This window comes from Callionymus lyra, chromosome 19, assembly GCF_982586985.1.
Source record: "Callionymus lyra chromosome 19, fCalLyr1.hap1.1, whole genome shotgun sequence".
NCBI classification, from domain to species: domain Eukaryota; kingdom Metazoa; phylum Chordata; class Actinopteri; order Syngnathiformes; family Callionymidae; genus Callionymus; species Callionymus lyra.
Window position 1 is genome coordinate 7,184,601 of NC_141836.1, and position 15,724 is coordinate 7,200,324.

Sequence of the window (15,724 nt, forward strand, 5' to 3'; positions counted from 1 at the left end):
ACTCACACATAAACCTGGAGGCAAACATACAAAAACAAACACAGACAAACACACACTAAAACACTCATACACACAAAGACTCACACAAACACATGGGCACACATACAAACTTACAGACCCGGACACACGCACAAACAAGAACACAAACACACATAGACTCTCTCTCTCACACACACACACACACACACACACAGAGGGAGTGTGTAAAATGTGGGATCACATTGTGCGTCTGCTATTCGTGGACATCCTGAGAGGAAGGAAGGGGGGGAACGAGGGATGAAGAAACAAATGTAATAATTTCACCAGTTGTTTATTATCTCTCGTGTTTCATCGCGCACACACACGCACACGCACGCACACGCACACACTCTGACTGTAGGTGCATGTGTATGTAACGATCAGTGTGTTTGAAGCTGTGTGTTGATTGTGTTGTTGTGTAGCTGTGAGGAACGATCGCAACAAGAAGAAGAAAGACGTGAAGGAGGAGCTGGTTCTGCCCGAGAGCTACGAGCTGAGCGGAGAACTGGAGGAGCTGGTCAGCAAAGTCAGCCGAGCCCACCAGGAGACCTTCCCCTCCCTGTGCCAGCTGGGCAAGTACACAACCGTAAGTCTCACACTCACACAGACAGACTGACTCGCACACGTGCATAAACACCCACACAGAGACAGACTCACACATGTGCACAAGCAAGCACACAAAGACAGACTCGCACACAAACACACACACAGACGAACTCACACACATGGACAAACACACACACAAAGACTGACTCGCACACAAACACACACAAACAGACAGACAGACTCGCACACGTGCATAAATACCCACACAGAGACAGACTCACACATGTGCACAAGCAAGCACACAAAGACAGACTCGCACACAAACACACACACAGACGAACTCACACACATGGACAAACACACACACAAAGACTGACTCGCACACAAACACACACAAACAGACAGACAGACTCGCACACATGCACCAACACGCACACAAAGACAGACTCGCACATGTGCGCAAACACACAAAGACGGACTCGCACACATGCACACACACAAAGACAGACTAGCAAACATGCACAAAGACAGACTCACACATGTGCACACAAAGACTGACTCGCACACAAACACACAGACAGACTCACACATGTGCACACAAAGACTGACTCGCACACATGCATAAGCACAGACTTACAAAAGAAGACAGACTCACACATGCACAGACACACACACAGAGACAGACTCACACACATTCACAGACACACGAAGACAGGCACACAAACAAAGACAGACTCACACGCGCACAGACACACACACAGAGACAGACTCACACACATTCACAGACACACGAAGACAGGCACACAAACAAAGACAGACTCACACAGGCACAGACACACGAAGACAGACACACAAACAAAGACGGACTCACACACAGGCACAGACACACGAACAAAGACAGACCTACAGATTCAGAGAAACACACTCGCACAAACACATACATTAACACAGACTCCTACACACAGACTCACACATACAGTCATGATCAAAAACACATACGCACACAGAAACGCACAGACATACACAGTTAATTACAAACACATACGCACACAAAGACACACACAGACCGACAGACTCACACACTTTCTCTCTCTCTCACACACAGACTAACATACACACACACACACACAGACTCGTAATCACACACACACACACAACATCAAGCACTCAGACGTTCCTCTGCTGTGTCCAGAACTCCAGCTCCGACACTCGGGTCCAGCTGGATCTGGGTCTGTGGGACAAGTTCAGTGAACTCTCCACCAAGTGCATCATCAAGATCGTGGAGTTCGCCAAACGCCTGCCGGGCTTCACCACGTTGACCATCGCTGACCAGATCACTCTGCTCAAGTCCGCCTGCCTGGACATCCTGGTGAGGGAAACACCGACCCCTGGTGGTCGCAGGTGGACGCGCAGTCTGACCTACTTCTCCGTCCTTGACTGATGATGTCACACGAAGTAAATCAGTGTCGTCAGAATATTAATGGATGAATTAACGTTTGAAACTTTTATTTTTGAGCTTTGAATGTTCTTTAAAATACTTGAATTTAATCGTTTGTATTGAAGGATTGAATTTGTTTTCAATAATTAAAATCGCTAATTTATATATAACATTTTAATTTAACAGTGTGTGACATTTTAATACCAATATTTAATTAATTAATGAATGTTCTTTAAATTCAATACAACCGTGTTATTATACACTATGATTATAACAATTGTATGTTTAATTTAAAAGGCTAATACTTGTCTTTATTTATTTAATTTTATTATTATAATTAGAATATCTAGGCAAGTAAAAAAAAGCTTTTATTTTCTAAATATTATTTTTTAATATGCAAAATATCGAAATTGTTTACTTCAATAAAAAGATTGTAAATGTAAAATGAATCCAATATTCTGAAGACACTGATGTTCATGTAAAACAAGCTGAAAACTCTGATTTGTTCCCAGATGCTGAGGATCTGCACACGCTACACTCCGGAGCAGGACACCATGACCTTCTCCGACGGTCTGACCTTGAACCGCACTCAGATGCACAACGCCGGCTTCGGGCCGCTCACGGACCTGGTGTTCTCCTTCGCCGGCCAGCTGCTCCCTCTGGAGATGGACGACACCGAGACGGGCCTGCTCAGCGCCATCTGTCTCATCTGTGGAGGTACTGCGACACAGGAGGGAGGGAGGAGGTCAGAGGTCACGACGTCTGACTGCTGTTCTGTTCCTCAGACCGCATGGACCTGGAGGAGCCTCAGAAGGTGGACAAGCTGCAGGAGCCTCTGCTGGAGGCTCTGAAGATCTACGCTCGCCGGCGCCGCCCCAACAAACCGCACATGTTCCCGCGGATGTTGATGAAGATCACGGACCTGAGAGGCATCAGCACCAAAGGTGAGGACGACGAGATGTTGAAACTTTTTAAAAATTCAATTTGTTTTTTTTTAAGAATATAATTATTTGTTTGAGTAATTGAATTCTATTTGTTTTTATTGAATAATTTGATTTTAAAGTATTTTTTGAAACATAGTTTTCATATTCTTACTCTTTTTTGTATCCTTTTAAATTCAATATCAAAAACTATTACAGTTGCTACAGATTTATATTGAATTAAAAGGCTATGAATTAAATATATATATATATTTAGAAATTATTTTTTATTTTTCATTTATAATGTTTTTATTTTCATGTTAGAAGTATTGCACCAACAGTTTTGTTGTGAATTTAAAAGGCTACAAATTTACAAATTAAAAAACTATATATTTTTTTAATTATTTTAGTTAGAATATCATATTTTAAGAACGTGTTTTTAATAATTAAATGCTTAAGATTAATAATAAATAATTGAAAGGTTACATTTTTCTTAGATTGAAGTATTAATTCAAAAATATATTTTATAGAGTTTTATATTGTTATTCCAATAATTAACATATATATATTTAAATCCTTTTAAATACAATATAAATGGGACGGCACTATAAAACCAATATTATATATTAAATAAAAAAATGAAATTTAATGATGGGAACATAAATATTCCCTTTTAAGAATCAAATTATTTGTAAAAATTAAATAATTTACATGTTGAAAAGTTGAAGTGTTTATTTTTTATATCTACAAAATTGTATGATAAACGTTTTAAAACTAAACTTTTTTCTTTTAATCATAGAGTTGAAATTGTTTTTCTAAATTAAATATTTTTAAATTCAATGTAAAAATGTTGGTATAATAGTGTAGGGTCATAATGTTAAGGCTCACATGTCCCATCATGCATCTGTGCAGGCGCGGAGCGAGCCATCACCCTGAAGTTGGAGATCCCGGGTCCGATGCCGCCGCTCATCCGAGAGATGCTGGAGAACCCGGAGGCCTTCGAGGACCAGACGGAGCGCAGCGACAGTCCGCCGCCCCCCCGCCCGGCGCCGAGCCCCCGGCCCGTCAAGCAGGAGGTCGAGGACCCGGAGGAGAGCTGGGTCGCCGAGAACGGCGCCGAGCCTTCGCCGGAGGACGAGGAAGAAGACGAGGACGATGACGAGGAAGATGGCGGCGGTGACGAGGAGCGTGGCGAGGAGGAGCGTGGCGAGGAGGAGCGCGTCGAGGAGGAGCGTGGCGAGGAGGAACGTGGCGAGGAGGAGCGCGGCTCAGACAGCGAAGGCGAGTCCTGGGGGGGGCCCCTGGAGGGTCCGAGGAGACAAGAGAGGGCCCAGTGAAGGGGACCACCACGAAAACCTCTCGTCTTACAGACTTCCACTCCTGGTCCAGGATCCAGCAGGGGGCGCTGAGGAGTTAGCAAGAGAAGCACACGGACGACTTCCTGCTGACGGTGCGTTCAGGTGCGCAGTGATGGTCTTAACACTTGAACGCACCATCAGATACACCCTCGACATCATCTCTCCGACTCCAGCGACTTGTTATTTGAGCGTCTTCCGGACAGAACCGGGCCTTGGTGTTGATAATCAGTCTCGCAGCATCTCGTCAGGGAATCTTTGTATTCTAGTGTGGCCAGCAGAGGGCGCCAGCGTGCCAAAGTTCAACCTGTGCTCGTGCAGACTTGGACCACAAATGTAGCACTTTTCAGGGTTTTTTCTCTCCGTCTGTGGATCCACGAGGACTTTAACATATCAGACCAGGAGCTCCTCACTTCCCGTCACCGCTGGAGCCAGCGTGGCGACCAATCAGGAGTCAGTCCACCTGAGAGACGACTTCAGACTCAGGGCTTTATTTTCCAGTCATGGGGACCAAACCGGAGCTGCTCGCTGGACGATGTTTCACTTCAATCAGAGACGAACGCGTGGAAACGAAAACCGCAGCAGAGAACGAGTCTTATGGGAGTTTGTCGGTGTCATCAGAATATTTAACATGTTGAATTTAACACTAGAAATGTTGAAAATTTGAATTATTAAAAAATATATATTTAATTCAATCATTTGTTTTCTGAATAGTTCAACTTATTTTTTTTTTTAATTTACAACAATAAATTGTACCAACATTTTTATTTTTAAATTCACATTTGGTCATAGAATATAAAACTGTTAAAATAGATAATTTAATAAATGCAATGATTAAAAAAAAGATAAAGGTTTAATGTTGAGAAATATCAGAGTAAATTAATATAAAATATATTAATAACATGGATCAAAGTCAATAAATATATTTGTTTGTTTTAATTGTTTTTAAGCTTTTTTTAAAAAAATAATTGAATTAAATTGTTTATATATTGAAAGGTTGAATTCGATTTTTTTATTTACTTAATAATCAAATTAACTAATAAATTATCCATTTATTGACATATTTGTTATTCTAATTCCAAAAATACTGTTTCTATATTCAATAGTATTACATTTGTAGCCTATTAAATTGTATATAATATAGAAAATGTATTTTCGTATAATTGGAATTAGTTTATCAAATCCATCATCAAATCAATTTAAATAAAAATACTATTTATATAAATGCAAGTAAGAAATATATATTCAGTTATTTGCTGAATATTTCGGAATTTGTTTTTATCTCTTTGATATAATTTGATTCAACATTTTCACAACAAAAAGAAACAATTTAATTAAATTATCCAATCGATATTCTAAGAACAATAATTCAAAAATAAATGTTCTGAATTAAATATTGTTTAACCTGCAATTAATGTAATTTACAATTTCTTATTTTTAACTGTTTTCAGTAAAGAAAAAATCATATTTAAAAAAAATAAATGATTAAAAAAACAGAACCAACTCGACCTTTCAATGTATATCTTTCTTAATTTAATTACAAAAACCTTTAAATACTGACAGAAAGATTTGAAACGATAAATGTTCTGATGTAACCGACACTTCCATAGAGTCAGAGCCCGAGTCTTCGTCGTCATCATCATCATCTTCTTCTTATTTGAGATTTTCTGTCAATGTTGCCAAAATGTTTCTGGAATAAGAGCTGGAATGAAAACGTGTACAAGCAATAGAGTGTGTACGTGTGTGCGTCAGCGAGGAGCGTGTGAGTCTGTGTGTACATGTGTGTATCTAGAAAGAATGTCCTCGTCAAGGTGCTGTCACTCGTGGTGACGTCTGCAGGTGATCATTGAGATTATGTTTTTTTTGTTACCGTTTATTTGTAAACAAAGAGAAGCCATATACAACAGGAGGCACAATAAAGTTTGTTTTTGTCAAAAGCTTTGTCGTCACGCAAGGAATATTTGTGGATCGCTTTTCTAGACCAGGGTCACAAGGCGCTTAAACAATGCATAAGACAAACACAGGAGTCTTAGAAAATCAAGGAAAAGCCTGCAAGAATAAAAATGTCTTAAGATGTTTCTTCAAACACAGAGATCGTTCCAAAGCTTAGGAGCAACAGTCTGGAAGGATTTCTCTCCTCTGGTCCTGAACCGTGTTCAGGAACCACCAGTAGATTCTGATCCACAGACCTCAGAGCCCGAGCTGGGGTGTAAGGCTGGATCAGATCACTGATGAAAGGTCTGATCATGAATAGATCTGAAAGTAAGAACCAGAATTTTAAATTTGATCCTGAAAGACACCGGAAGCCAGTGAAGAGTTTTAAGGATCGGAGAAATGTGAGTTCTTCTACTAGAGCGGGTTCTGTATGAACTGCAGGCGAGACAGCTCCTTCTTGTTAAGACATGAAAACAAAAGGTTACAACAGTCCAGACGAGAAGACACAAACGCATGGATTACAAGCTCCAGATCATGACAACATTTTCCTAAGTGACCCAATCAGGAGTCCAACAGGAAGTCGACAGCATTCACCGGCAGCGCCGAGTCGCCCCGCGTCAGCAGCCGGTGCAGGGTCGCGGCTGTGGCCTTGGCCCCCTCGCGGCACTGCCAGAGATGCAGCATGTAGAAGACCTGATCCACGAGGAGCCTGTGGTCCGCCTCCAGCTGCTCCAGCCTCACGTTCGGAATCTCCAGAGCTTCTCTCCCGATGGACTTCCAGGAGTGTCCGACCTGACGCGCCACCTTCATCAGCTGCAGCTCCGTCACGACGGGACGCCGTAGATCCTCCGACTTCCTCTTGGACCTGGCTTCCATTCTCAGGTCTTTGAGCCGCGGGAAGGTCTCGCCGAACGCCAGGCTCTCCAGCAGGTCCAGTAGAACCTGGTCTTCTTCGGGTCCTCCTCCCTCCAGGACGTGGTCCAGCACGTCCCTCACCTGACCAGAGGGGTCGCTCACAGCCTTTATCCTCTTGTAGGCGGAGGGGGAAAGGAGAGCGCGGGAGTGTGCGTGCTGCAACAGGAAGTCCGGATCCGCGCTCAGGATGTCGATCAGCTCGGCCTTGGAGCTGAGCAGCCGATCTTTCGCCAGACCCCCGGCCATGACTTGGGGACCTACGGAAGTTTGAACATCAGTCTCTCGACTAGAACTTCCGGTTTGTTTTGTTAATACATTCTTCATTGACATTTTCAGAGCGAGGTTCCGCCCATTTTGTTTCGGTACCGTGCAACATTAAACATGAACACAAACTTAAACATAGTTTGAATGTTTTATTAATGTTTATTTTATTTTACTTCACGTTCAAAGTTGCACATCGATACCAAAATAAAAGCCTATGCATTGAAAATGGCAGTAAAAAGATTTCGGATTCTGGTTCTGGTTCTTCTTGTCAAACACGGCAAAACATTTTAAAAACATAAGAAGACTGGTGAATAAAGTTAGACTCACCCGCTCACGCGTTTTCACGCGTGTTCCTAAACTTTCTCTTCATTCAAACGTGAACAATCGAAGAAAGAAAAACTCGACCCGCCTTTCCATCTCGGTCCGGGCACTTCCTGATCCGCGATGACGTCACACGCTGCAAACGACTTTTTAAAACCTTTTTTTTATTATTATTTAAGAGTGGAAAAAACTTCAAATGAACGATTATAGGGCAATATTTAGCCTTCAACAGTTATAATATGATTACAATTAAAAATGACGATCTTTGTCAATCGGATGAATTTACACCGATTCATAAACGGGGTAATGGCGCTCTCTAGTGGAGAAACATGACACCATCAAGCTTTGTTTATTCTACTTCTCACAAGTGTATAAATCATCATGTCACGTTATATTTGACGTGTAATTTAAATATGGAAAATAATATAAACGCTAAATTTATTTTATAAAGTCTTATGTACACACCAAAGACACACATACTCAAATCTAAATAAAAAATATAATACAACTTAAGAATCCAATAGATTGAAATGAACATAACTCTGTAATAAAATATATTCGTATTTCCGTATTCATGTATACGTTTATGTGCGTATTAACCCTATTAACCGTATTTTCCCTATAGCCATATAATTGAGTGTATCTACTGTATATCCTTTTATTTCGATGTTTTTACAACTTTTTATAACACAATTGTGCCACTCTTGGCATTTCATCGTTCAGAGCTACATTTATTTTCCCTTGAGTTGAGGTTCAGTTATTCTATTAAATAATAAAGTTTTTTCTCCATACAATTTAAAGATGAAAAGTAGTAAAACTCCTTAAAATAAAATACTTTATTAATACATAATAATAAATGTTTGATTATAATTATCTATTCTTGTGAATTAAACATTATCATCATACGGAACATTTTCCTTCGATGTATTGGTCCCTAAAACCGGAAGTGACGTGAACATTAACACACATTTTTCTCAGCAGGTGTGAGCTCCGACAGGTGTGAGCGAGCACGAAGAAAGACCCCGGATGTCTGCAGGACTAACCGATGACCTCCGCGCACGACCCTGTGATCACGTGACAGCTAAGTTAGCGTTTCCACAGAAATAAACGGTTCATAAAAGTAGCCCAAAACTATTTTTTGTCTAGCAGTTCCATCTGTGGACAGCAGGTGGCGACAAAGCTATTTGTAACACGAACCATCGCCGTTTTGTTCCCAGAAAGTGCTTTTTGACCAATCACCGTCGTCGCTGACCCCACGTGTGTTTTGTGTTAGTTTACCAATAATAGTAATACACAAATACTGCAAATGCGTGACCTAAATAAAGAAAAGTAAATAAATATAGTTATTTATTTATACATTTATTTAATTATAATTATGTAATTTATAGTGAATTATTCATAAATTCATGAAGTATATTGATGACATCAGAATATTACATGGTTACATTTAATATTTAAAACTTTGAACTTTGTTTTTGAAATTAGTTTTTTTTTTAATTTATAATTAAAAAAAAAAAGTTTTTTAAATTGCAAAAATAATTTCCTTTTTCACAAAGTTTTAATAAAATCTCTAAATTCTATATTTTTATGGGTGGCCTTTACGTTTTTTAAATTATTATTATTTATATATATATATTTTTTTAGTTATTTGAATATTTATGGAATATATTTCCTTATTGTTTTGAACTGTTTTTATATTGAAAGGTTTTATTTTGTTTTGAAATAATGGAAAAAGAATATCGAATATTTTCTATATTGAATAGAGAATAAATGTTATACTTGGAATTAAAATATCAAACTCTATGTGTACAAATATTCATTAAAAATGGATTTAATGTTGACAAAAAAGGACTTTTTTTTTTTTTAAATAAAATATATCGTTAATTAAGTGAGAAAATATGTATTCTTATTAAAACAATAGTTCACACACAAACAGATTCTTGAATATTTTTATTTTATATTTCATCGATCTGTAAAATCCTGAGTAAACGTACAAATCATGTATATTTCCGATCATGACGATATGTATTATCGTTTCATTGTCGTTTGATGATACATTTAATACTTTTAAATCAACTTAAAATGTGTTTATTTTATCTTGAGCGACATCTTGTTATGTTGACCACTAGGAGGCGCTGTGCTCCTGACACGCGTCCAATCCCATCATCCGTGTTATCTTGATCTGGGCCGAGTGTCCGCGGGTCTGAGCGCCAGAATCTTATCGTACAAAAAAAACACGATGAACCTGTTCGCCCTGGTGGAGACTCTCGGTACTGCAGCCTGAACGTGGTTTAATAATAATGAAAATAGTCCGAGTTGACGGACAAACAGGAAACAGGAATGAGTCGTTTGTTTGTGAGTCGCCTCTCTTGGCTCCGAGTCCTTTTTTCTCTTCACGTGACTCTGACTCGCCTTTTCGAGTCACTCCTGGACCGGACCTCGGGTTCTGGTCGACCACTCGTTCCCTCTCGAACCCGGTCATCGTCTCCCGACATCACTTCCTGTTGTTCCTCCAGCACCGGCCGAACTATCGGGTCACCTGGGGAACACACGGGGTCAGAGGTCAGAAGGAGACCAGGAATAAAGTCTCAACATCTGAGGAGGAAACCAGAGAAGAAGTTTCTCCTCTCGTCCTCAGCATCAATAATTCACGGTGAAGGACGAAGGTCTGCAGACCACATGAATAATGGACCTGGACCACTCAGGAGGACAGTACCAGATGTTGGAGTCAGACTTGGTCACGTGACTCGGCGAGTCGGCGCGAGTCAAACTCACCTTGGTGGTCTTGACTTTGCTGCCGGTGCTGCAGCTCCAGCCGGTCCGGTCGGGCAGGACTTGACAGTCTTCTCCATCCATGCAGGGCCGCATGTGACACCACCACCTCTGGACCACGATGGAGGCTGAGGACGTCATGTGACACGTCACTGGCCACGCCCACCACGACACGCCAGACTCCTTTGACTCGTTTTGACTAATGTTACTCTTGTGACTTGTTCTGACTCGTTTGAATCTAGTTCTGACTCGTGTGAATCTAGTTCTGACTCGTGTGAATCTAGTTCTGACTCGTGTGAATCTTGTTCTGACTCGTTTGAATCTAGTTCTGACTCGTGTGAATCTAGTTCTGACTCATGTGAATCTTGTTCTGACTCGTTTGAATCTAGTTCTGACTCGTTTGAATCTAGTTCTGACTCGTGTGAATCTTGTTCTGACTCGTTTGAATCTAGTTCTGACTCGTTTGAATCTAGTTCTGACTCGTGTGAATCTAGTTCTGACTCGTGTGAATCTTGTTCTGACTCTTGTGAATCTATTTCTGACTCGTGTGAATCTAGTTCTGACTCGTGTGAATCTAGTTCTGACTCGTGGGAATCTAGTTCTGACTCGTGTGAATCTTGTTCTGACTCGTGTGAATCTAGTTCTGACTCGTGTGAATCTAGTTCTGACTCGTGTGAATCTAGTTCTGACTCGTGTGAATCTAGTTCTGACTCGTGTGAATCTAGTTCTGACTCGTGTGAATCTAGTACTGACTCGTGTGAATCTAGTTCTGACTCGTGTGAATCTTGTTCTGACTCGTTTGAATCTAGTTCTGACTCGTGTGAATCTTGTTCTGACTCGTGTGAATCTAGTTCTGACTCGTGTGAATCTAGTACTGACTCGTGTGAATCCTGTTCTGACTCGTGTGAATCTAGTTCTGACTCGTGTGAATCTTGTTCTGACTCTTGTGAATCTAGTTCTGACTCGTGTGAATCTAGTTCTGACTCGTGTGAATCTTGTTCTGACTCGTGTGAATCTTGTTCTGACTCGTGTGAATCTAGTTCTGACTCTTGTGAATCTAGTTCTGACTCGTGTGAATCTAGTTCTGACTCTTGTGAATCTAGTTCTGACTCGTGTGAATCTAGTTCTGACTCTTGTGAATCTAGTTCTGACTCGTGTGAATCTTGTTCTGACTCTTGTGAATCTTGCTCTGACTCGTGTGAATCTAGTTCTGACTCGTGTGAATCTAGTTCTGACTCGTGTGAATCTTGTTCTGACTCGTGTGAATCTAGTTCTGACTCGTGTGAATCTTGTTCTGACTCGTGTGAATCTAGTTCTGACTCGTGTGAATCTAGTTCTGACTCGTGTGAATCTTGTTCTGACTCTTGTGAATCTAGTTCTGACTCGTGTGAATCTAGTTCTGACTCGTGTGAATCTTGTTCTGACTCGTGTGAATCTTGTTCTGACTCGTGTGAATCTAGTTCTGACTCTTGTGAATCTAGTTCTGACTCGTGTGAATCTAGTTCTGACTCTTGTGAATCTAGTTCTGACTCGTGTGAATCTAGTTCTGACTCTTGTGAATCTAGTTCTGACTCGTGTGAATCTTGTTCTGACTCTTGTGAATCTTGCTCTGACTCGTGTGAATCTAGTTCTGACTCGTGTGAATCTAGTTCTGACTCGTGTGAATCTAGTTCTGACTCGTGTGAATCTTGTTCTGACTCGTGTGAATCTAGTTCTGACTCGTGTGAATCTTGTTCTGACTCGTGTGAATCTAGTTCTGACTCGTGTGAATCTAGTTCTGACTCGTGTGAATCTTGTTCTGACTCGTGTGAATCTAGTTCTGACTCGTGTGAATCTAGTTCTGACTCGTGTGAATCTAGTTCTGACTCGTGTGAATCTAGTTCTGACTCTTGTGAATCTAGTTCTGACTCGTGTGAATCTAGTTCTGACTCTTGTGAATCTAGTTCTGACTCGTGTGAATCTAGTTCTGACTCGTGTGAATATAGTAACTTCTCCTGACTCACGAGAGTCACGAGAGGAAGCGACTCAGGGGTTAACCCTCAGGCGGAAGTTCTCACCGTCGACACAAGAGGGCAGCGTCCTCGTGGTCCCGGCCACCTGACCCGGGAAGCAGGAGCACTTGACGGTCTGGGATCGTTCCTCGATCTGGTTCTTGTTGCAGCAGCGATGAGCCGCGATGACCTCACATGTTCCCGCCTTCACGTGGACTGAGGAGGAGACGAGTTTTATCTGGGCTGACCCGCCGCACGCGGGGTCAAAGGTCAAACACATCAGGTCAAACACATCAGGTCAAACTGTGCGCGATCGTCTAGTCAGGTCTGATCGTCATGTTTCACGTCTCGTGTCGGTCTCTCGTGAGATGTTGTGTTGACGTTGTGTTGACGTGTGTGCGACCACAGACGTGTCGAGCGGATTATCTCGCTCGTTAATTTAACGGGCGAGCAAAAGACTCGTCGTTAAATCCCATAATCCACATTTAGGCAAACCATGAGACGACATGTTTGTCGCTCGTCAAACGTGTCGTCGTTTTAATCCGAGTGTGTTGCTCTCCACTGACCTGTGTGAGTGCGGTGTGCGAGCGAGGCCACGCACAGCGACAGCAGCAGAGTCCACACGCCGACGCCACACACACCCCTCATCCTGCAGCAGAGAGCGCACAAACATTATGACCACCTGCAGCCACATGTTGTCTATGGGTTGTTCAGTTGTGTGTGTGTGAAGTCAGAGGTTTATGTCACAAAAAAAAGACACAACAGAAACTACAGATTTACAAAATTCTCACACACACTTCTGTTAACACCGGTCAGGACTCGCACACTTGTTGTGTTGACATGGCTCAGTTGACACGAGTGTGTTGAGCTGATCTGGTCATAATCATCACACACACACACACGTTCACCTGATACAACGTTGTGTAGTAACCTTGTACACACACACACACACACGAGATTGTGTAGCCGATTAATCCTGCAGATTATTTCGACAAGTCAGTGAGGAAAGTGTCACTGTGTGTGTGTGTGTGTGTGTGTGTGTGTGTGTGTGTGTGTGTGTGTGTGTGTGTGTGTGTGTGTGTGTGTGTGTGTGTGTGTGTGTGTGTGTGTGTGTGTGTGTGTGTGTGTGTGTGTGTGTACAAGGTTACTACACAACTGGACTTCATGCACGAGCGTTGTATCAGGTGAACGATCCGCAGACTTGAAAGTTTGTTTCTTTAATGAGCTCGTTTTACACACTCGGTTAATTGTCTGGCACTGAACTGAACACACACACACACACACACACACACACACACACACACACACACACACACACACACACACACACAGGTGTCTCAATGTCACTCTGCTGATTTATTTATACGTGTGTTATACGTTGTTATGGCTTCACACGCAGCTGTGTGTGAGAGAGAAAGTGTGGGTCTGTCTGTCAATGTGTGTAATTGTATGTGGACACTGTGTGGTTGTGTGTGTGAGAGAAAGTATGTGTGTGTGTGTGCATGAGAAATTGTGTAGAGATGGAGAAAGTGTGTGTGTGTGCGTGTGTGCGTGCGTGTGTAAGAAATTAAGAAGTCTCTGTGTGTGTACTGTGTATGTGTGTGTGATAAATTGTGTAGAGACGGATAGTGTGTGTGTTTGTAAGAGAGAGAGAAACTGTGTATGTGTGTGAAAGAGAGAGATAAAGTGTGTGTGTGTGTGTGTATATATATGTGTGTGTGTGTCAGAGAGAGAAAGTGTGTGTGCGCGTGTGTGTGTCAGGGAGAGATTAATTGTGTGTGTTAGAGATAAAGTCTCTGTGTGTCTACTGTGTGAGAAATTGTTTAGAGACGGAGAGAGTGTGTGTGTTTGTGTGTGTAAGAGAGAGAAAGTGTGTTTGTTTGTCTACAGAGAGAATGTGTGTGTGTGCATGAGAAATTGTGTAGAGATAGTGTGTATATGTGTCTACAGAGAGAAAGTGTGTGTGAGTGCATTAGAAAGTGTGTATAAATAGTGTGTGTGTGTGTGTGTCTATAGAGAGAAAGTGTGTGCGCGTGCATGAGAAAGTGTGTATAGATAGAGTGTGTACGTGTGTCTACAGAGAGAGTGTGTATCTACAGAGAGTGTGTAGCAGCTTCAGAAGAGAGTGTCTCTACAGAGAGAGTGTGTGTGTGTCTCTACAGAGAGAGTGTGTGTGTATCTACAGAGAGAGAGTGTGTATCTACAGAGAGTGTGTGTGTATCTACAGAGAGAGTGTGTATCTACAGAGTGTGTAGCAGCTTCAGAAGAGAGTGCGGGTCTCTCTGTGTGTTCTGGTTCTGCAGCTGCACGAGGACAAAGGTCCAAGTCTTCCTGACTCACGCACGACTGTCACGCGTCCACGGGTCACGTGCCGTGTTACCCCATTATCAGGGAGTGAATGATGAGGATCAGCACCTCGGAGTTGAGCTGCTGAGTGACATCATCAGTAAGAGACGGCTGGTGATCAGGTGGAGGAGTTTGAGTTACCGTCTCACGTGCACGCGCATCTCGCACACACACACACACACACACACACACACACACACACACACACACACACACACACACACACACACACACACACACACACACTCCCTGTACTCTCGCGCGTCCTCCACCTACCCTGGTTCCGCTCGGCTGAGATGGACTTAGAACTTCAGAACTCACTACAGAAAGTTTCTTCAGAACCGCACCTGACGGAACCCTTGAGCAGAACCTCTCGCGCTCCAGACACGTACCTACTGACACCGGCACACCTGACGCCCGGTCCATCTCCTCATCGCCGCCATCCGGAACCACCGACCCGGATCCCGGTTCGACTGACGCGGAATGAAGGAGTTCTCCAGGATATCATCCACCTCTGGAGCGGGTCGACCGGGTTCCGGCGTCAAGCGGGATCCGTCGGTACGAAATCCAGTTAAAGTTTTTCAGAACCGAACCCGAATAATTGATCCGAATCTTCTGGCTTTGTTTCTGAAATGATCGCGGTGTTTTGCAAAGAAGTGGAGAGTTCGAGCTGCGCTGTGGTTCTGAACTCGTCTGAGGACTTGATGATGAAGATGAAGATGATGACTCTGGTCAACAGGGTAACAGCGCCACCCCTCGACCTGACTCGGCACTGCAGCCTTAACATGACGTAAATAATCTCTTAGAAAAATATTTTGAACTTGTTTTGTTCCGGTTAAAAATCCCGCTTGTTATTAGCATTAATAGCATTATTAGCATTAATAGCTCTTCCGTGTTGGTTCT

General features: G+C 42.3%; 3 protein-coding genes across 5 annotated transcripts in view; 1 reads left to right on the forward strand and 2 right to left on the reverse strand.

Moving 5' to 3' along the window:
- Positions 1-5,174, forward strand: part of LOC148059241 (retinoic acid receptor gamma-A-like) — a 42,664-nt gene extending 37,490 nt beyond the window's left edge. For all 3 annotated transcript variants that reach the window (XM_087782416.1, XM_087782414.1, XM_087782413.1), the window contains 5 exons: positions 441-604; positions 1,757-1,933; positions 2,515-2,719; positions 2,788-2,946; positions 3,835-5,174. In XM_087782416.1, the coding sequence (XP_087638542.1) occupies positions 441-604; positions 1,757-1,933; positions 2,515-2,719; positions 2,788-2,946; positions 3,835-4,259 (1,130 nt within the window). In that variant the 3' untranslated portion in view covers positions 4,260-5,174. The remainder of the gene's footprint in view (positions 1-440; positions 605-1,756; positions 1,934-2,514; positions 2,720-2,787; positions 2,947-3,834) is intronic.
- Positions 5,175-5,255: 81 nt separating this feature from the next.
- LOC148059242 (uncharacterized) lies at positions 5,256-7,827 on the reverse strand. The gene is made up of 2 exons (XM_087782418.1): positions 7,719-7,827; positions 5,256-7,384 (listed from the first exon to the last, which is right to left on the reverse strand). Exon 2 carries the CDS (start codon positions 7,371-7,373, stop codon positions 6,774-6,776), a length of 600 nt encoding a protein of 199 aa, XP_087638544.1. The 5' UTR covers positions 7,374-7,384; positions 7,719-7,827; the 3' UTR covers positions 5,256-6,773.
- A 1,935-nt stretch (positions 7,828-9,762) lies between these two features.
- LOC148059243 (chemokine-like protein TAFA-2) lies at positions 9,763-15,578 on the reverse strand. Its single transcript, XM_087781062.1, has 5 exons — positions 15,214-15,578; positions 13,042-13,124; positions 12,542-12,691; positions 10,488-10,612; positions 9,763-10,251 (listed from the first exon to the last, which is right to left on the reverse strand). The coding sequence occupies exons 2-5, from the start codon at positions 13,121-13,123 to the stop codon at positions 10,240-10,242; spliced, it is 369 nt and encodes a 122-aa protein (XP_087637188.1). The 5' UTR covers position 13,124; positions 15,214-15,578; the 3' UTR covers positions 9,763-10,239.
- Positions 15,579-15,724: the final 146 nt, after the last annotated feature.

Coding starts and splice junctions, on each gene's coding strand:
- LOC148059242 (XM_087782418.1), bottom strand. CDS start 7,373: ATGGCCGGGGGTCTGGCGAAAGATCGGCTGCTCAGCTCCAAGGCCGAG.
- LOC148059243 (XM_087781062.1), bottom strand. CDS start 13,123: ATGAGGGGTGTGTGTGGCGTCGGCGTGTGGACTCTGCTGCTGTCGCTG. Junction 12,692..13,041: donor CGCACACCGCACTCACACAG/GTCAGTGGAGAG, acceptor TCTCCTCCTCAG/TCCACGTGAAGGCGGGAACA. Junction 10,613..12,541: donor GCTGCCCTCTTGTGTCGACG/GTGAGAACTTCC, acceptor TGACGTCCTCAG/CCTCCATCGTGGTCCAGAGG.